Here is a 21,973-nt window from a genome sequence, read left to right as displayed (position 1 = left end):
CAGGCAGAAGGTGCAGAGGAAAAGACGTGGAGATACCTGTTAAGACAGTGCCAAAATAAAAAGTTTAGCAATAACCATGTACACACAACATCTGAAAATACCTCTGTTTTTTAAAGGCAAAACAGCTGCACCACTCACAGTCCATGCTACCCACACTAGTGCTCCCAAACAAAGGGACTACGTAGGGTTTAATTATTGTAGGAAATGTTAACTTGGGTCCCACTGGTGGGAGACACTGTCCCAGCAGAGCTACCTAGAATCATGCTAGAGAAAGCCATGCCTGACACAATTTTCTTTTTTCTGACTCTGACACCAAGAAACCAGGATTATCTGGCAGCATGAACTCTAACTACCAAATCACTATATATACGATACCTGGGCTTTTACAACAAAACGCAATTTACCCCAACACTAGTGACCTAATGTCGTTATAAACAAGTTTCATTGCAAGCTGATAGCTCAAGCCAGAGCCTGTTAACATCAGATATCGCTTCCTCTGACCAGAGCTCATGCTCACATACACAGTTGGGGGAAGAAGGAAGAAGCAGGAGGACTTTTGGAGTGATGGCATTTGTGTCCCTGAGTAACCCTGCTCTCCTGGAGAAGATTGAATACGTGCCTGCCCATGGGAAGCAGTGAATGAATTCCTTGTTTGGCTTTGCTTGTGTGCGCAGCTTTTGCTTTATCTGTTAAACTGTCCCTCTTTATCTCAACCCCTGAGTTTTCTCACGTTTACTCTTCCAATTCTCTCCCTCATCCCATAGGGGGAGTGAGTGAGCACCTGCGTGGGGATTAGTTACTGCCTGGGTTTAAACCACAAGTTGAAAGTTTATACGGATCAAAACTCAGAAATAAATCAGCTCTCCCCTCTCATCCTAAGTGCTAGTATTAAACCAAGCCTTTTGCCACGACTTATATTGCCACCCTCTTCCCCTAAACCAGCACTTTTTGGTTTTGTCACTCCTTGACAGGGTTATCCCTATGTCAACAGATTTAATTTATGCAACTGATCATCTCCAGGAAAAGCAGTTCTTGTCAAACTCGCTGCAAAACCCAACCTAGAGATGGCAGCATTCTCCACAGCATCATCTAAACCATTGGCTTGAACTGCTTGACAAATACAGGAAAAACAGCTCTCCCATTGTTTTTAAACTTACCTCTAAGTTGTTATATTAGCATAAGGGGTAGTGCCCACAACTGGTTAAGAAATGGAAATATTAAAAAAAATCAAACTGGATAAGGAAAGACTTGGGCTTTAGCCCCCCCTGCAATAATAAGTTTTGAAAATATATAGTGGGTTGAAAAATCATTTCGGTCTTCATTGTCCTCTTGGACTCATAATAAAAATTTCTCCCATAACAACGAAGAATAAATAAAACTATTAAATCAAAACTTTTTGTACAGATCAATACACAGACAAGTAGGGAATGAAAAGATTTATTTTTTAAATACTTAAAGTTTCAACCACTGCTATGGAAAAGAATGTTGTGCACAAGGAGCCATACCATCCACCAATTAATTTTCCACGTTTTTCAATTCTATCACTGACAAATGATCACATCTCAGAACAGTTTTTGTGTATTCTAAAAATTGCTTGTAACAAAAACATTCTCTCAATTCCAGGGATGTAGCAATTTTTCTGCTTTAGTTGGAATTGCAAAATAGAAAGTACTGGACTTGATTTGGAAAATTAATTTTAAGTTACATTAGTACCAAAGCAGCAAAGCATTTTATGGCATAATCAGGCACACATATCAACAGCTTGGACAACCAGTCTCTTCTTTCAGCAACATGAAAATCTCAAAGAAATCAGTACATTTGTCACTGGTCCTGCTTCAAGTCTTTGCCCACAAGCATTGAAGTGACAGGGTGCATAGAGGCTCTATGCTCCAAAAATGTCTTGACAGCCAGATCCTGACTCTTGTCAAAACTGTAAAGGTCCCTGTAAAAGAAGGAATAGGGGGAGGCACCATTACAAAAATCCAGAAAAATAATACAACAGGGATTTCCCCAAGCTTTTACTTTTCCCTTGAAAGCCTCGCCTTAAGGTGCATACTGGGACTAAGCTTTCTTCTATGCAAAAAAATGTCAGCAGGTGGAAAGCACCTCTGAAGATAAGCTTGTTCAGAGTATACAGAGACTGCACTGTACCACTTCAACATGTACCATAAATGCATTTCAAGTATTATACATTCCATTATACTAGAAATGCCAACAGCATGAGCTCCTGCAATTCGGAGATTACTTTTACCTGAACAGTGGTCGAGTAAACTTCATCCTGCCCTGATCTGTTGCCATTTTTAGAGCCAGAGGAATAGCTTCTTCCCACTTGGACCTGATACACAGTCGCAGCCATCTGGAAGCAGACGAAAAAATGTGCACTTTTAATTTCATTTGTGGTAGTGCGGTGGTTGGTTATCTAACGATTCTGTTCCCATAAATGCTTTGGCCACTGCTGTGTCATCATGGGAATGAGATTCTAGCTAAGTTCAACCTAAAATATTCAGTGTTTGACTAGCACATTACAAACATCAACTTTTTTGTAAAACAGGAAAAGAATGCAGTTCCTCTGGAATGGAGGATTATTTTCTGCAGCTATGTATTTTTTTATATTACAATAGTGTCCAGTTGCATCACTCAGAACTGAATTATACAACACTTGTCCCATTTGACCAATAGGTAAAACAAACAAACAAACACACACCCAATAAAATGTAAAACAAACAAACAAACACACACCCAAATAAAATGTCACCATACTGGCATGTGCTTGTTTTGTTTCAAAAATAAATTGATCTTGTTACAAGAAATACAAAGTATACAATATGTTCAAAATACTTTGTTATCAGGTCATCAGGTTCCTTTACTAGCATGCCAGATGAAAATAAAGAACAGCTAATCCACTGTCCACTGAGTTGTTCTACTAGGCTACATTTGCCCAATTCATAAATAGCAGGATACCACTCTGGTAAGCATGATGCTTGCACATGCATTTACAAAGCCACAACAAAAACCCCAAACCCAAATCCAGCACCAGTTCTGTAAAACAGGATGTCTCAGATGAAGCAGGACACCTTGTTTTAAGAAAGCATTTAAGATTTGAAAAGTGCCCATATTAGAACAAACCTGAATCTTATTTCAGAGTTGTTTATAGCATTGAAATCATATACTTCCTGCATGCGTTGGACATGTGACAATGGAAGAGGTGCCTGAAAAAGAAATTGCCAGAATAAGCCACAGGAAGACTTCAAGCCAGACACTTCAAAAATAAACAGAGTAATTCAAGAAGATGGATGCTACAAAGAAATTGAAGTCTTACCATGATAAATATTTCATTTGTTCCTTTCTTCTTTTCATAGTGTATGGGAAGGGGGGAGGAATAAATAATTCCTACATTCAGTACTACTGAAACATTCAAAACAAAGTATTTTTGTTCAATTTTATTTATAGCTTATTTGCTATAACATCCAATACAGATGGATTCAAACACCTCATGGTTTTGTTTGTAGCTTTCAATACAAAATACTCTGTATGTTGCTTATTAGCTGAAGAGCCAGACATAGTAAGGGAGGCAAAGGTTGAAGGTTTCAGTAACTATGTATGAGAGCAGATTAATTTAGCAAAACTGAAAAGAAAAAGAGTGACTTAATTTCAAAGCACAGTAGAGCTTCTGTGTCTGCTTTGTGATACCAGAATCAAGTCATCCCAGGTGTGCATTTACCTCCAGAAGCAACAGTGCCAGGAACTCAATTAACTGATGAGATGACATTCCCTTCAGGTCTGCTGAGCCGAATGAGCCCAAATCACTTTCTTTTGCCTAAAAGGAAACAGTTACTTAATTTTTAATCGGTATTTCAAAGTACCATCAGATGTAATTTTCTGTTTTGACATCCACACTTACTGTTGAGTCATTTCACATAAAGAAGATACTGATTTGTATCTGGGCAGGATATTACAATAAGGGGGAGGGAGGGACTTAAGGTGTTGTCTGATGTTTGCATTCTTCACTTATTTTCTCTCCACTGATCTTTTTATCTCCACTGTCTTTCTGTTAGTTAAGTGAAAAATAAAGTACTTCTTTTATAAAAAGTAACATTAAGAAGAAGAAAGTTAAAAGATAGCATGCAAGTACAGCGCAAAGCCAAAGAGGCAACAAAAGGAAGCTATGCTGAATCCTCTATTAGCTGTATGACTTTTATGCTTAAAATGAGGAGAAAATTATGTGGTATTAATTAATATAATTTATGTACAAGTTTTTGATGGGAAATGCATACTAACTCCAGTATACCATAGGGGAACTACTGCTAATACAATAAAGTAAGTAATGTAGAGGTACCTGGGCACTTGTTTTTAAATCAAGCCATAATATCAGGGTTTCAAAAAGAGTATTTTCTACTTGTTTACTACACATGTGTAACAAGAAGCTGGCTCTGTACCTTGTTAAAATATGGACTGCACTTCACAGACAGAAGTCACAGCTAATCCCCAGGCTATGATGAAGGTCTAGTCTACGAAATGCAAAATCCCTGGCAGCCATACTATGACTATAAATACACACACTCTCAGCAAATGAGAGATTTCAGGAAAGAATGGCTCACTTTGTGTAACAGAGAATTAGCTTTTCAAGATAGAGACACCTCAGCTTTCTTTAACCACTCACTTGGATCCATCTTTGGCTCAAGGCAACACAAGCATTTGATAGTGTCATATCATACCTGTCAAATATTAAAAACGAAGGTTCATACAATGAAATAATCACAGAATAAAAGACTGAAAATGTTAAGAGTGACTATTTTTACTCCTATATACAATTACATAGTACTAGGGTGTTTTCAAATAAACATTTATAAGAAGACTTTCACCCTGTTTACAGACTGCTTCATGACTGGAAAATCACATGCAATCTGGAGAAGGAAAAGATGAACTACAGAAGAATGCAGCTTACGTAGGCTTCACCGGTGGCATTCCTGGAGCATGAAACCATGAGTTCCAGTCAACTTTGTCAAGAACATCTACCTACAAAGCAACATAAAACCTTATTAAATTTTAAATGCGATTTTAGGATTTTTTTTTTTTTTTTGAGAAAATGAAATCTAGTTTCAATCTTTTTATTTGTTTTGATATCATTCCTCTAATTACCCTGGAGAATCCTACACAAATTACTTCAAAACAAAGCATTCACCTCTAAGGAAAGAAAAAAAAAAGTCATCATAATGAAAACCCATTTTCATAAGATGCCAGATTACATCTTATTAAGTTCTTGAAATAAAGAAAAAGAAATATAAAGAACTGGTCTTTTAATAAGTTCTGACCTAAGTAATAATTTAACATAATTGAAAGGTTTCAAGCAATCAGTTTTAAATACTACCCAACCTTATCCTTGAAGTAGGAGTACAAGAAATTCTTCCAGTCCTCTGTTACAATGCTCTTATAAGCAAACTGCTGAACATAAGCCTTCAAGAAGCCAATGAAGACATCTAACAGTTAAAAAAGAAAATGTTTAGTGTTTGAAATTCCGGTGGAAAACAAAAACATATAAAATCTGACTAACGCTTACCTGGTCCTCCAAGGAGTTGTTCAAGGTAAAAAAGCAAAGCAAAGCCTTTCTCATATGGCACAGATGAATAGGCAACATCAGGATCTACTTCATCCAGATTAATGACGAGGTTAGTTACAGGATTTTTATCTCCAAGAGTATTTATCTGTGTCAAAAACACAAGAACACATACTAATCTAGGAAAACTAGCACTCTTGCAGATCTGTACCAATTCTATTTATAAAGGTATAAACCATCCAAAACTGAGACAGCTTCTTTTCAAAGCATTCTCCTCCTTTTTCCTGAAGTTCTGAATCTGCACAAACCTTAGTTTACTAAAATTCAGAACCAATCACGCTGTGCTCCAACTGTCTCAAAGCAAATAATTATTATCATGCCTGTCATAACCATGAGCACCTATTAGTCTAGCTATATTTAGCCCTTTATTAACAAACTATTTGAACTACATCATTAAGCCTTCAAATTTAAAACCTCTGTTGAGAGAGGGAGAAGTACCAGCAAAACTTCAGCTCTGGATATGAAGAGAACAGACTTCAGGCTGCTCAGGGAACTAGGAAGATATCAGAGACTAGAAATCTGAAAACTGAAGTTTGACTATGCTACCAAAACACAAAACTAAACAACCCTCTTAGACAGTAAGAAATCAGTTGCTTGCATGAGGCACTGGAAATTCTGATGGTCATGGTTGCAGATAAGTTTGATAAGCTTTCAGCTGCTTACCAGTATGCTAACAGATAATACTGCAATTTAGCCATACCCAGAAAACCAAAAGAAGCTGTAAAGATGTTCATCCATACAGAAAAGCTTAAAACAATTCAAAAAGCTTTATCTAATCTGGGTATATTAAGATATTACTTTGGGTAGCAATCAAACACCTTGGAATCAAATTTGTTCATCCTCTAATAAGAAAGCATTAGGGAAGCTGACTAGACAAATTTGATTTGTGGGAAGCACGTATTGTAACTTTAAAGCTGTTTACCGTATTCTGCAGCTCTCGCCAACCTCCTAGGGCCTGAAAGTGCCTGAACTGCTCACCAAACAACCGACCACCAATCCTGCGTTCCAGGTATACAGTATGACCCTCATTCAGCCTGGGAAGACATTGAGAAAGTCAGCACTGGTAGGATGGCAAAATGAATTTAGTCAGTCTCTTTACAGATTAAATTTAAAATATGATTTGCATTGCATTGAACATCATACCCACCAAAAATGCTCCCATGTTTTGTTGGTTACCAAGTTTCCTGTCCAGCTATGAGAAATTTCATGAGCAATAACCTAAAACACAAAAAACAGATCTACCATTTAGACTCCTTTGGAAAAAAAAGTCAAGTCCCAACTGAAAGAATAAAATGCTAATGAGATCTCATTTACTATGTTATGTTCACAAAGCCAGTTAGCATTCACAGTTATGTAGACCTATCCATATAAATTTTAAGCAGAGGACCAACGCTACCCTAGCTGACAGAAATAATTTTCCATGTCCAGCCTGCAAGCCACAGAGCCACACTGATCAACAAAAATAATTCCTCTGGTAGCTTGGTGTAGGTAATTTGTTTATGAAATCACATTTCAGAATACAGAATACCAAGTGATGGACTAGTACTGCTTTCCCACCCAAGCAACTTCTGCAGTGAAAAAGGTGATATGATGCATGATACATTAAAAAGTATCCATGTCAAATATATCAGTATTCTTGGTTTAAGACAATATTTTTTTTAATTTAGCAGTACATCAGTCTATTAGAAAGACACAGGCAATAAAACTGCATTCAGAGTACACAACTTTGCAGAAAAAAAAATTAATTTACTCAAATTGTACTCACTATTTCCACTTTGAAGAAAACTGTATATAATGTGAGTTCTAGTGCACAGACACACACAGAGAAGAAGAAGTTCTCTAGTAACAATCTCGATGAGGCCAATTCAGTTGCGATTTTTAAACGTATCTATACACAGGTGTTGTGGTTTAACAGGACAGGAAAAGAGCTACTGAGCAGTTAACCTCAGTCAGCTCCCTATGTTTACAGGCACCCATGTTATTTCCATCTGTCCATTATACAAAATAACTGTCTCCAGTTTTATAGAGTTCACTTAAAACTAACACTCACTTTTGCAGGACTTCTTGAGTTACTCCCTTAACTTCTAATTTCCCCAATGAAAAGAGACCAAGTTTTCAGGTATTTATTATAAAGGAATTAAGATACAACTTCAAGTCATGTTCTACTTGAAGAGATGAACCTATTTTTGACTTACATTTGATAGAGATCGATCACCCGCCTAAAAAGAAAAGGGAAAGACAAGTTAGTTGTCAGTCCAAGTCAACCTCAAAACAGACCACTTTATGCAGTTTCTTGTATGATTCCTCCAAAGGAGGCAGGAACATTTACGGTCTTTCTAGGAAGAACACTAAATCAATTTGTGCATTAATATCCAACACCTGATTGATAAGCAAGCCCTAGGGAAAAACTGACTTTTACCACTGCTATACTTACCAGTAGTGTTGGAGTTACAAAAGTAAGACAAGGATTTTCCATACCACCATAAGGAAAAGAAGGTGGTAAGACTAACAAATCGTACTGTCCCCACACGTAAGGTCCTGCCAAATCTTCTGCTGTTTTCAGCATAGCTTCAGCCTGAAACAAGAATTCACATTAGTTTCTAAGATGACTTCTGACTACAAACACTGAACAGATAATAAGCTCTTGATCCCCTATTTTGTTCTCTTTCACCTTGGCAAGTCCCACATGTAAAATAAATATGGGTCTGTATCAGTATGTATTTTCAGTACTAAGTTTGTACTGCAATAGAATAGCAGCATTTTGGGGGATGTGAGGTAGAGAAAGAAATAAAGATGAACAAAACAGCAACCTGCAGTCTGTTTCTTTTCCAATACTATGTGAAATAGTTATCTTAACAACATTGTTTTTTGTTGTTGTTAACTACTCACCTCAGAAAATTCATAGGCTGATTTATCTACTAGCTCCTTTTCAGCCCACACCAGTGTCCTTGGGCCAATCTTTCTGTTGAAAGTAAAAATAAATGCCAATAAAACACTATGAACCAGAAATAATTTTATGGGAAACTAATACAGGGAGTGTATGTGTAACTCTGCTCTTGAGTAATCCATGTTGCAGAGGAAACTCATTAGAGAATCTTTGTCTGCTTTTCCTCTCCATTGCTGAAGCAAAGCCTTAGAAAACAAAACAAACAACACGCACGCACTGCTCAGCACAAAAGAATAGGAAAACCACTTAGAGATTTTTAAATGCTATCAAGCCCTAACATAAAGGCATTATTGTGGCCTAGATTAACACAACCTTGTGCTCATGAGAAATGAAGCTGAAGCCTTACTTTTCTGCCTTTTGTACATGACAAGGCTTATCTGCTACCTAAGAAAGAAGATCTATTCCCTGTGCTAAATTGTAACCACTAAGGGCTTTTTTAGGTCCAAACTCTTTATGCTGTTTCTCTAATTTACAGCAAAATTTAAAAAACTATTCAAAACCAGATCAAGATACATGCAGTTTGATACAAATAAACAGGTTAACTGAACCTCTAAGACCCTTTAAATTCAGAAATAAGACCAAGAAACAAATTTTAAAAAAACTCTGAAGATTTATTATAGTTATTAATATTTATACATTGTACAGATTCACTCACCTACTTTCTAAAGCTCCAACCACTAAAGCAAACAAGTAGCAAGGTATGGGAACCTAGTGGAGAACATGAGAAAAATAAATCTTATTTGTAATGTCAGTTATCAGACCACTGACTCAGAGAAGAACAAAGGTATGTAAATAAAGAAGTTTTCCTCCATAGTTTCCTGACTTAAAGGCAGGCATTGTTTTTTCAAAAACATTGTTCTTTCTCCCCAGATGATACTCCTTTATCTACAGGATGTACTTGCTTCACAAATATTTCAGGCAAAACCCACAAAACTGTAAATATCATCTCTCTTTGAAAAAATCTGCACACAAAATTCCTGCTGGTTTGGTTTATTTTCAAAAGAAAGTAAGTTTTCCATATCCATTTCAGTTCCATTAAATTTTATGGAAGGAGAAGTTAAGAGATACTGCTCAGATAAAGGGCAGTTCTGTCACACAGAAAGATGCAGGAAGAGCTTTAATGAAGTCAACAAGAATATTTATGGATATAAATAGATTAGAGACAAAAGATTCAGGAAAAATCAAAATGTATATATTTGATTTCCATGTTTGGAATTAAAATAAAATCTAAGCATTTGTTATTTTAATGAAAAAACTCCTGACTGAAGAATCTTTATAGAGAAATGCTTTCTCCAAGTGCTCTGGAAAGAAAAAGGGATAATACAGCCATCCCTGTAAAAATTCCACTTTATCTGAATAAACAATGTTAAATAAGAAAGACTTTAAACTATAATTCGTTGGAGACAAAATTTCAGAAAATTTTATTCCACCATTAGGCACAAACCATTTAAGTATTGTTTATTAAAATACCCATATCATCATGGATGTGTTAATTTTACCTATTAATCTACAGAACATATTCTTGAAAAGAACAAAGTCCATTGACTTATGTTATAGACAAGTTATTAAAAGACTACCAATACAACCCCACATTTTGATGTCCAATTTGCCATTCTGACATTTTGAAATTCAAATGTCAATGACTGTTGGGCTGTAAACTCAGTTGTACAGAGGTTGTTCTCCACCACCCTTCTTACCAGCCTGGCTATGCAGGAGAAAAAAGGTAGTTCTAGGCAAGCTCAGCATACATACATATCCAAGAGCTTGATGCATTTGCCTTTTTCATCTAAGGAAACAGACTTCTAACAAATCAATGTCATGGTTTTGTACATCAGATGATGTGCATGTCCTTTTTCATGCATTTGTCTTTTTTAATTATGTATTTTGTGCTTAATGCATTTTTTTGTTTAAAGAAAAACATGTCTTTTCTAAAAAACTAATGGTTTTCTAGATCAGAAAGTGTAGTAAAATTTCAATTACACTAAATGTTATTTCTAGTACAGGTCCACCATGCTTATCAACAGTGTATTTCTAGATAACACACACAGCATAAAAGTCTTCTGTACTAGACTGAGAGTGGCAAATGTTTTGGCTCCACGGAGAGGGCAGAGCACCGCCTACTGATGAGCTCACAGATACGGGAATGTTTTTTCCGCTCTCTCCCCTCTTGCCTCTCTCAGGTTTCACACAGCAGCCAAATCAAACCCGACAGCTGCTGCGGTTCAGAGTAGGTTCCCCTCCTCTCCTCCAATCACATCATCCCAACCCTCCTTGCAGTCATTAAGTCTCACCAGCCCAGATCTCAGGTTAATTTTATCTGCTTGTTCAGATAAATGAACTAGGCTCACCAAGAGACCCCATGAACACCCGAACTGTAACCCAAAAAACTGTGAGAACAAAAATGCTAGAAGAGGAAATCAAGACTGCTGCTTTATGAGCAGTGGAATCATTAGACTAGCTACAGCACTTAATAAAACTTCCAGAGAACAGTAATCTTTAATTAGTTGGAGATACTTTCCATAGAAACCAAAGTTTTCACATTCAAAAAAAAATTTTAAAAAACCTGTTGTAGGAATTTGCCTAACATCCAGCTAAAAACTGGTCCCAATGCTGAGTTTCACTGTTTAGATCTTAGTGAGCTTAAAATTTGCAGGGTCTGTTTTCCAAGACTTGCTCCCATATTATTTGCATCTGCATTATTTTCCAAGAATCAGTGCAGACAGAAAGGGTTTTGACAGGACTAGTCTTGAGTATATGAAACATTTTCAAAATTCAACTTTGGCTTTTCCAGGAATGCCAAAAAGACCACCAGCGCTTACTGGTTGTCTTCTCAGAGTTGGAGTTCCACAATACCTCATATTTCTAAAGTGGCAAAGACCTATCATGAGTCACATGACTTATCAATGACATCAAAAGCATATCTGAGGCAATTGTGAGCTGCACAGGTCAGGAATGAGACCTTGTGCAGCCATTGCCTAGCCTGGAGCACTTACGTTCTGGCTGAAACGGTAAATCTTGCCGAGTGCTGTCCTCTGGATCGGGCGCCTCTCCATCGCGATTAGCGCTCATCAGAGCCACCAGCTCCTTTGGGACGGATATCTGAAAGGGCACCCAACTATGAGCAACACAGCTGGCACTCAGCATTACACTCCATACTACAAGCAGCAGATAACAAAGAGTAGCCCAGATTTGTTCTGTTGTGAAGTCATCTCTGTCAAGTAGAACATAAGGCATATGGAAAATGTTGTTTTGAAGACTGGCAATATTGAATTAATCAGAGGAGTACCTCTGACAGAAGTTAAAAGGCTCACTTTCTTCAGACAACTGAATTGTAATGTCACAGCGCACACCTTGCTTTTTGCTTCCTTAAAGCTGTTTGTGCCAGGACTGCAAAATCCCCTATGTACCAAACTATATTACTTAAGGCATACATGAGAGCCATTTCAGGTATTTTTTACTTTACAGCACTCTTTGCTGTCTTACTGTCAGCTTTTCCTGATTTTAAAGCATATTTCTTTCTTACTACTGCAGTTCTATTTCCTTTCGGAAATAGACACATATCAGTGAAAAAAAGAGTTGATATATACAAAAAGGAAGTGGTAAAGTTAGGAGAACTGCCACAGAGAAGATCAGCAGTTCTTTCCTCTCACATAAAGCTGAAAGTCAATATTCTGTTTTCATATTATGCCACATGCTGGCAGTTACCAAAAGACCCTGATCAATATAAATTCACCCATTGTAGCAGTTGTCTTTAGTTAAGACACATGACTTAGGTTCATCTACCTCTGCATAGTAGGTTAGTTTCACAGCAGGTGTGTCTTGGCATGGGAAAATGGCTCTGCAGTGGGTAGCCTAGAGAGGGAGAAAGGAAAAGAAAAAGATGAAACAAAACAGTCTTTCTAATGCAGAGGACTAGAAATAAATCAACTAATACACTACAGTGGAAATCTATACAGCTCCTCCAGAGAATTCATTATCTATAAGCCAGTACTTCTATCACTTAGAGCTTACAGATCTCTGTAAAAGGAATAATAGTAGGTAAGACAGACCAACAGACACATATATTGGTTGTAAAGGACCATATGTTCTTCGACAAGAATACTGGAGCAGGTGAAGCAGTTCCAGAATTACAAACTGCGAACATATAATAAAATCTCAACGCCCTGACATAAGTGTTTTCATTTAGGGACCTTTGACAATGCAACTAGAAGTTACAGCTATTGTTTCTTTCCCTTTCACTCCAGTTGTTTAGAAACCATGGGAAATTACAGTGGTATGTCAACAGTTTGGAAAAATGAACTCAACCTGGCACTGGCTGAAGAGAAATGGGTGTTTCTTTCCAGAAGTTTGTTCCGGAGTAAACCACTGGAGAGCTGAAGACTGTGGAGAGCTTTCAAAAGAGATTTCAACAATTGCTTCTTGTCCCCTGTATAATAAAGAACACAGTCAGACTGTTTTGACACAAATCCTGATCACACTGAAATTCCTCTGCAAAGATGTCTGGAAAATAGGTCTGCAGCACTGTCTCAAAAGCATTAAAAATGAGAGTAAGCATCATACAAGCAATTATTCCCTTTCAATAATGATATTAAAAAATGGCTAGTTTATTTCAATTTTTACGTCCCAAGGCACTTTTATTATTGTTTTTACTAACCAGAAACTTTTCCACTTCTCTCTTCAAGGAGAGCACAGGCCTTTTCTTTAAACTAGTTGGACCAGCTACATGTATATAACTAACCTTGTACATGTAAGTATAAAAACCCCTCTGCAATACACAAAAAGGTGCAAAACCCTACATAAGAAGACACATGACTGAATAACATAGAATGCGTATTCTTTAGATAAAAAAATTAGATTTTGGCATCTGATGTTAATGTTCTGCAAGTATTACCCTTAAGAAGAAAAAAACCACCCTGAAAATTATCAGTAATTACAGAAAAATTCCTATTACAGTAGGGGTTCACAAGAAAAATAAATAATGTTCAAGTTTTATTCAGGGTTTCAGAACTGGTGTCAAGTAAAAACTAACAGTTATGTGCAAAACACGTGTCAGTTTGCTAACAAGACAACACATACAAACCTGACACATTCATACTCTTATTTATTAAAAACATACCCTAACTATCACTGACACCAAAAGCACATGGAAATACTTGCTTCTGTTCTCAGAAAGTTCCAGATTATACATGCAACTCTTGGAATAAACAATACAGCCATAAATCAGAACAAACTTCAGCTAATTACAGGAGTTGGACACGAGATAAACTGACCAGGTGTACACATCTGGTTTATAACCAGTATTCCAAAGTACATATTAGACAAGAAAAGGGAAAATAATAGATATTACCATAAGGCACATTGCTTTCTGAACAATCAGACTTTCAGTTGTAACTCCTACCCTTTCCTATCGCTGTTTTATTGATAGTTACATGGGGGACTATGTCTCACACAAGATTACAAATTCTTACGATCACAACTCATACCTCCCTCTTTTTTCTTACCAGGAAATTTAGCACTTAAAAAAAAAAAAAAGGAGGCTGAAGAAAAAAAGCACTTAAAAAAAAAAAAAGGCAGCAAAAGAAACAGGTGCATATTTCTGATATGACCTGTTTGCTCAAGTACTTCATTTGTTCAGTTTCATAACAGACCATAAGTATTTCTCCAGAAGGGACAGCTATTTTATGACATTCCTTTCTCTTCCTCATTATTCGTGTTTCTTAATCGCACTAATTCAGAGTACAACATTAAAAAAAAACCAACTTGGAAACCAGACTAAACTGAAAGAGTTTCTAGAGGTAGTAATGAGTTCTAAAAACCAAACAATAAGAAGTAAGAAGCAACATAATATTCAGTTGTATTCAAACAAGGGAACTTCCTTATACAATCACAGCTTTCAACTTTGGCACCACAGAGGACTGAGCTATCGAGTTACAACATGCAAAGCAAACTGCCAAAAAGCATACTGTAAATTTTCAACAGCTTTTTAATACATTCAGCTTAAGAGGTAGACTATGGTTAGTTCACTCTCCATCATGCTGCCGAAACTCAAGTTCCAGTTTTCAGGGACTTTGACTTAGCATAGTCAGCAAAATAAAACTTTCATGATTTGAAAACATGCTTCTATCTAATCATAGCAATACCCCAAAGTTCTACAGAGTGCAGAACCAGCCCCTGTACAAAAGAAGATCCAACAGGGGCTGTAGCTCCATGAGCACTGCACTGTAACAATTCTGAACCAGACAAAATTCAGGTAGTTAAAGCCGAAACAATGTTACTGATGATAAGCACCGGAAAAATTGTGATACATTACACATCATTTTGCTACTCAGTTTAATAAGTAATTTTGTACAAGATATAAAATCTGCGGACAGGTACAAAGACTCGCAAAGTTTTGACTAATGAAAGCCAAATATGACAGTAATGTACAAGATCATACCAAATGAATGCACTACCCTAAATTCTAATTTATAAGTCCCTTTGCAAGCTTTACTCAACAACCCTACAGGCAGACAAGTAGCTTATACAGTGCATTTTAAAAACAACCTAAAGGAACAGGCAAAAGTGCATACCTTCTTAGTTCGTTAGGAAACGTGATTTCTAGGGGGGGTCCCCTTGAAACTGTGCTTTTCTCCAAAAGCAAATTGTGCCTCTTGTCCATTTACAGTCACTTTAAATACCTGTACATCTCTTGTATCCAGGACCTGTGATAAAGAACATATTGCACACCAGTTAAATAATGTAATAATAAATACAGCACTATGAAATCTTAAACACAAGTCTCTCTGAAGGAAAAAGTATTTACTAAGTAAAAGCAGAAAAGGTGACTAACTGTTGACCACCGGGAATCAGCATTTTAAGAGAGCAGCACTGATCTGGGAAAGCTGGAAGGGAAAGAGGAAGAAAACTTAACTTCTAACCATAAAAGTAAGATTATTAAACAAACTACAAAGGTAGCAACTCCACAGTACTGCTATGAAATGAGGAGAAGAGTATAAAAGCCCCTGCTAAGGCTTCCATCCTGGAACACGCCACTGCGAATCCAGACCTCCATGCAATGGAAGATGAATTAAAGAGCGCAGTACTCATTTTTAGCACGAACAAGGCGTTACTCTTTATTACTAACAGGACTGGGCTCTTTTCCTAAAAAAATAAGCGCCAATCACATGGAATTTTATGGAGTCAGCATGAGAAAAGCCCACCACCCCCCAAGCTTCGCATATAATGAGAAGCTTAAGAGGTTCATATGCCTACTTGCAGAGATAACAGAGAAAGCAGCCGGCATAACGAAACACACAGGTGAAAAAAGCCCTAAATCTAGGTTTCGAGTGATTTATTCCTATCTTTTCGGTAGCATGCTCTTTCCCATTTTAAAGGGAAGAGACACAGTCCCTTGCGCACCGCGCCGGCTCCGGGGGGCTAAGCGGGAACCGGGGCTGCGAGGCGTTGTCAGCCTCCAGCCGAGCCGCAGGCAGGGGCGGAGGGTCCGGGGAGAGCCAAGCGGCGGCAGGGAAGGAAGGAAAGAAGGAGCGGGACGACGGCCGAGGGAAACACGGAGAGAGGGAAGGCGGCGGCAGCGCGGGCTCCGGGCTCGCCCCTCACGGTCCGCGGGGTCCCCTCGCGCCCCCCGCCCTCACCCCCCCCCGCCCCCGTTACCAGGCAGCGCAGCGCCTCGCGCTCCGCGCGCGCGGTGAGGGCGACTGTGCCCCGCAGCGCCCGCGCGCCGAAGTCCGCGCGGCAGCGCAGGTAGAAGTGCCGCGTGAGACAGCACGCGGGAGACGCGAACGAGCTCGGGTCCGCCATCGCTCACGCGCCGCCTGCCCGCCCTGCCCGGCCGGGCCACCGCGGGCAGCACAGAGCCCGCCGCCCAGCGCGGAGGGGAGGCCGCCTGGGAGGTGTAGTGCCGCCCTCCGCGCGGAGAGGAGGGGAGCACGGCGAGAAAACTACAGAACCCATGGTGCATTGCGAGGGAGGCGGGGTGGGCGAACCAAGAAGCATGGTTGGTCCGAGTTGGCCTTCACCAGCTGCGAGCGACCAAACAGAATATAATCACTGCTGAAGGAACTTTGCCAGTACAGTTCCTCGTTAGTATAGTGGTAAGTATCCCCGCCTGTCACGCGGGAGACCGGGGTTCGATTCCCCGACGGGGAGGTGCAATTTTTTTGTTTCTCTGCTAGCTGTCTCTACCCCACAGACAAAATAAATTTTTTGGGAAATCAAACCTGTTCCTAGACAGCCGTAGGAAAAGCGTTGCGACTCTGAAATAGGAAGAACAGAGAAAAAACCCATCCGGATCTGGCTGCCTCCCTGCTCCAGGGCTGGGGTAGATGCAGGGTGTCACAAGATCAACTGCAGGGAAAGTATTTTCATATTTTAATGGCTCAAACAGCTGAGCAAAGGGGTTAAACCTTCCAAAAACATTCATCCTTTTTCTTAAACCAAGATGGAAAACACCTAACCCAGCCTCACCTGAGTTAGAAACGATGGGAAGGGGGACTGGTCAAACAGGCACAGCAGAAGAGGGAAGACCAGAGGCCATGTCCTGGCTTGTGGTAACACAGCCTGACATTTTTGTCCTCGAAGGGAGAACTTTGGTGATTGGAAAGCCCCGAGGCTTCACTGGATCCTGGCTGTAGCCCGTATGTGCACTAGCTAAGAGTAGCTTGCAGAACAGCTGTGAGATTCCAGCATCTCTGCTTACCTTTACTTACTATCACTGCAAATGCTTTTTTTAGGCACCCCCTCTTTTTTAATCCTTTTGCCACGAATGTATTTATTTATTTATTTATTTCTTTCACAGTTCAGCAAAAAGATACTAAAAGAGATCTCCTCCTGTCTGTGGGAGGTCAGCAGATGCTGAGCAGTAAAATATGATTGCCCAAATTTCTCTTTTTCCAAGTCAGGAAATAGCATCATGGCCAATTGCACATAAAAGGAGTAAGGAATTAGGACACAAGGCAAAAGGGCAAGACACCCAGCTGCGAGGGGTGCGGGATGCATGTGCCTAGTGTTCAGAGCAGGAGGCTGGTGAGCCCTGCTCTGGCCCTGGCTTTATGCACTCAGACAGTTTCAGTAAAACTAATTTGATGCCCTGAACTGCACACTGAAAGCAAATTGTTCTGTACCATAAGCGACCTTGCATCAGCCACACAAACAGCAGCAAGCACTCAAGTGAGGATATACACAAGAGAAATTTTCTCTGTGTAATAAGAGCTAAGAGGGAACTTGACAGCAAAGTTTGGCAACAAAGGGCAATTACTCTCGACACAACGTTGCTGGAAAGCACGGACATGTAATGGCAAATGCAGAGTCTAACCTCTGTCATCCTTAGAAGTTTGTTCCTGAAGCAGCACACCTTCAGCCCAAGTGTGCACAGCCAAGACAGCAGCACAACAGGAGCTGTGGGGAGCTGAGGGCACAGGAGGAATGCTAGGCCTGATGTACTGTTGCAAGACCAAGAGGTGCTTTCTGTGGCTCACCAGCTGATGGCAAAAGCTCATGGGCCTCTCAAGATCATCCCACCGCCCCAGCTGTCCCATCTGGACGTGAATCTGAGATGGCAATGTGAGAAGCACATGAAGAAGAGGGGACTGCCAGCACCATCCACAGTGACACCCTGGAGCTTTGTATAAACTGGCTAGACTAGAGCCACATGGCCAAACTAGCTCAGGACAGGAAAGGAGTTTCAGTAGGTCTATTGCTGTATTTCAAAAGAATAAAAAATAACCATAACATTTTTCCTTTCGTGATTTCTGAATTTCCTGCCACGCTTACTTCCCTTTCTCAAAATACACATATATATGTCATCAGAAAATCAAGGGAACTTATTTTGTTTAGTAGGCAGTTTATTTCAAAACAGAGGTCAGACCATAAAATAAGATGCAGGAACCATTTAGTAGTTCATGTGTGTTGGCATCTAGTCAGGCAATTTCAGCTGTCATAAAACAATAAGGGATTAGAAAAGCAATTAAATCAAAACAGAACTCTGCTGACAGTGTTTTTAGTCATAAAAAAAGAGTCTTGTAAGCAATTTCTTACCTGCTTAGTCGTGGTTCTTGTTTTCAGATTTAGCTTTCACAGTGCACAAGCTACTACCCAAGAGGCAAAGTTTTGCTGTAAACCTACATTTTCTAAAGTCCCAGAGAGCCATTCTCATTTGTGCATGGGCAAAGGTGAAAGGAAGAGGAACAAGGAGCTCAGGGCATTGAGTAGGGTTTTACAAGGTCAGCCTCTCTCCACTTGCAGGGTACTTTGTTCTCACCTGAGTCATCCAGGTTAGCTCAACCTCTTTCCCTTCTCCTGTGCTACCAAATCCTTCCCACACACCTCCATGGTGCTGTTGCTCCCCAGCTGGCAGTGTGGAGCCAGGACAGCTGGAAGGCCAGCGAACTCAGACACAGCTCCCCACACATTTCAGACCTCCCTGAGAATTCTAGTGCAGTTCAGGGTGGCTTCCTCATGGGCAAAGTCCACAGGAGGCACAAGGTGAGGGATCGCTTGGCTGGAAGAGTTCTGCAGTTGGTTGCAGAAGGGGAATTTGAATGAGCACTAATGAAATTTGGAGGAGCAAACTATTTAGTATTGATAGTACAATTCTTGCCCAGATTTCTTCTTCAAATGTCTTTTTAATTATCCACACACAGCTTTAACCTTCATCTCTTCTGATGCTTCTAGTCCTCCCACTTGGCTTGCCATCGTGTGTGTGTTTTATTATCCTCAATTTATCAAAAGCTCATGGAGAGCCAGTATTGAGGCTGGTTTGTGGCCAAACCAGCAAGACAAGAGCAGGTTGGAGAGTAAATTACCAGTTCCAGTCTTCCTGAATTCATAGGCTGGTAGCAAAGCAGCACTGAGGGGAGGTGTGGGCTGGAGCGTCAGCATAAGCATGTTAATAGCATCCTGCTAAAGCATCTGGTTTAAGCATGTTCAAGCCCTGGGGACTGTGTAATTTCAAGTCTTCTGTCCTCTGAGTGTTGTATTCATATGTGTATTTAACTAAGTGCATTTTATGTATGCCTAATTTTGCCAAACATTTTAATTAACCTTTGTCAAGGAGATTTTGAAAAGCAAAATATTGCTTGCAAATGTTAAAAACCACTTTATGTAATTAGTAATGATGAAACACAAACTTAGGAGAACTGAGTATCTTGGAAGTTTTATATTGATGATTACTCTAAGGACAAGGAAAAGAAGGTAGGACCCCCTTCTCAAACTTAATAACTTATATTAATTCCATATCACTTGGAAGTAAACGAATCAATGAATAGGGAGATCAGGTGGAGCAGATTACAAAATGTCACTATAAATGCTCATCAAGGGGTAGTAGCAGGAATAGACAATGACAAATTGTTCACAAGTTTTCTTGCAGGTCAGGACATCCAATGTAAACATGATTAACTGACAATTTAGGAGGATATGAGCCCTTTACTCCACTTTGGTTCTTCACTGAGAATTTCCAATGTCTTTACACAGGCCTGGGCATTCAGGTGCTGCATGTTCCTGCAGCTCCACTCGGGTCGCTGGAACAACACTAATACAAAGCAGACAGGACACTGACCTACCTGTCAGTTAAAAATACCCAGGCCACCATCAGGCATTCGATCCCAGTGCATGCTGTGGTTTTATGGCTCCTCCAGACTAGCCTGGCATCTGTCCACATGAGCTTATAAGAAGGGTAAATTAGATGTCCAGTTTTTCTCCAGTAGTTCTTAACATCTTGAGCACTTAATACTTGAGCATAATGATGTACAAGGAACTGTTCCACTTTGTATATGAATGACCATTAATGGATCCAGTTTCCTGTGACATATAGATAGAAAATATCTTAAAGAAATATCTTAGTAGTAGTTTATTCTCCATTTATTTATTTTTTACAATGCTTTAGAATGTCTATTCTATTTCTTTTATTTTTCCTTAGCAAGACAGTTCCTCAGTGCTGTCTTTTCTGTAAAAGTGAGCAAACACTTCATACAGTTACATCTCTACCTGTCAGATAATCTGTTAAATATAATTTCCATGTTTCTAGACATACCCACAGATTACACCACCATAAAAAATTAGCCCCAGCTTTTAGGTTATGTCTTTTAGGATATGTTTAAGCTACTACAGAGACCTGATGTTCAGATTCATTCATATTATTTCAAAAGGAAAGCATCCAAAAATCACAATACACATTTGATAATGCTAACCTACAACTTTGGGATACACTATTAAGTAATTAACTTTAAAATTGCTACTTGAACTGACTATATTTATATTTCTACACAGTTATGGCACAATTCCTTTTTACCACTTCAAGGTGTGCAGTGTGTTTTCTTCTCCAGAGGATGTTATTTAACTGTACTTGGAGATCTGGCAACCTCAGGGTGTCATCATGACTGGCTCAAGTAAGGATAATTCCTGCCCTAAACCCAAAAATCTAGATGATGCACAGTTAACTCTTCTACTGATTTGATGCTAAATGTCTATTACACCATTTTGCTTATTCAGGATTTTGCTTTGTCTCAAATTTTTCCTTTGTTAAATGTTTTGAAATACCGTGGATGACACCACTTCCTCTTTCTGGTCATGTTACTTGTAGGTAGCAGCAGTGAGTTACAACATCCTTCTCCATCTGAGAACCCTAGTGCATACAAAATTTGTTATACAGACAGAATTGTGGCATATGAAGAAATCATCTATGTTTTACGTATTTCTATGGCTATTACTAGCTTCACAATCTTCTTGGCGATCAATTTTAATAACTTCTGCTTCTGGGTGATTGGGTCCTTTCTGTTCCATGAGGTACTGGAACAGAACATTTTCTCTGGAGATCAGTACAAACTGGCCTCTGGATAAACTTGGGGTATTGTTTTAGAGTTAGGAGTGTTGAGAGATACTAATTGTTGATAATTTCATTAGTAACTTTTTTAGTAGCTGGTACTGTGCTGTGTTTTGTCTTTAGCATGAGAAGAATATTGATAACACACTGATGGTTTGGTTGTTGCTAAGTGATGTTTATCCTAAGCGTAGAACTTTTTTGCTTTCCATGCTCTGCCAGTGAGCAGGTGCACCACAAGTGTAAACCACAAGATAAGGAGGCTACACCTCTCAGCAGAAACCACAACTTGACAATATAAGAGCAGTGAATGGCCTGCCTGCATGGACACAGAGAAAGAATCCAATAAGGTGTTAGACGACCCCAGACCGAAAATCACCATTGGACCAAGAAAGGCATGTGATGGGGGTGTTGGGGGAGTGTCTCCAAAGGCATCCAGCTCAAGCTGATCTGCTGCTGTACCACTCTATTGAATTGTTTATTTTTATAAATTCTGATGGCTGAGAAATCTAGGGTCCAGCCCAAAGGAGGAGGAAGTGCACCTGAGAGTGGGGGGATGTGTGAGCGATGAGTTGAAAGGGTCACCCATTGCTCATGG

At 39.3% G+C, this 21,973-nt stretch overlaps 1 protein-coding gene and 1 non-coding gene across 2 annotated transcripts; one reads left to right on the top strand and one right to left on the bottom strand.

Moving 5' to 3' along the window:
• Positions 1-1,421: 1,421 nt before the first annotated feature.
• Positions 1,422-16,405, bottom strand: LTA4H (leukotriene A4 hydrolase). The gene is given in 21 exon segments (XM_032106420.1): positions 1,422-1,942; positions 2,252-2,356; positions 3,127-3,209; positions 3,722-3,817; positions 4,661-4,715; positions 4,946-5,016; positions 5,374-5,477; positions 5,558-5,702; positions 6,537-6,648; positions 6,762-6,832; positions 7,810-7,833; positions 8,049-8,189; positions 8,504-8,576; positions 9,217-9,269; positions 11,555-11,578; positions 11,580-11,660; positions 12,345-12,413; positions 12,867-12,987; positions 15,131-15,165; positions 15,167-15,262; positions 16,215-16,405. Coding segments are annotated over 21 exon segments (1,827 nt in total). The 5' UTR covers positions 16,362-16,405; the 3' UTR covers positions 1,422-1,821.
• Positions 16,406-16,637: 232 nt separating this feature from the next.
• On the top strand, positions 16,638-16,709 carry TRNAD-GUC. The gene has a single exon. It is a non-coding gene; the product is annotated as a tRNA-Asp (tRNA).
• Positions 16,710-21,973: the final 5,264 nt, after the last annotated feature.

This window comes from Corvus moneduloides, chromosome 4 (genome assembly GCF_009650955.1).
Source record: "Corvus moneduloides isolate bCorMon1 chromosome 4, bCorMon1.pri, whole genome shotgun sequence".
In the NCBI taxonomy this organism is placed as follows: Eukaryota; Metazoa; Chordata; class Aves; order Passeriformes; family Corvidae; genus Corvus; species Corvus moneduloides.
The sequence above is the reverse complement of the archived record's forward strand: the minus strand, read 5'-3'. Positions and strand labels throughout refer to the sequence as shown.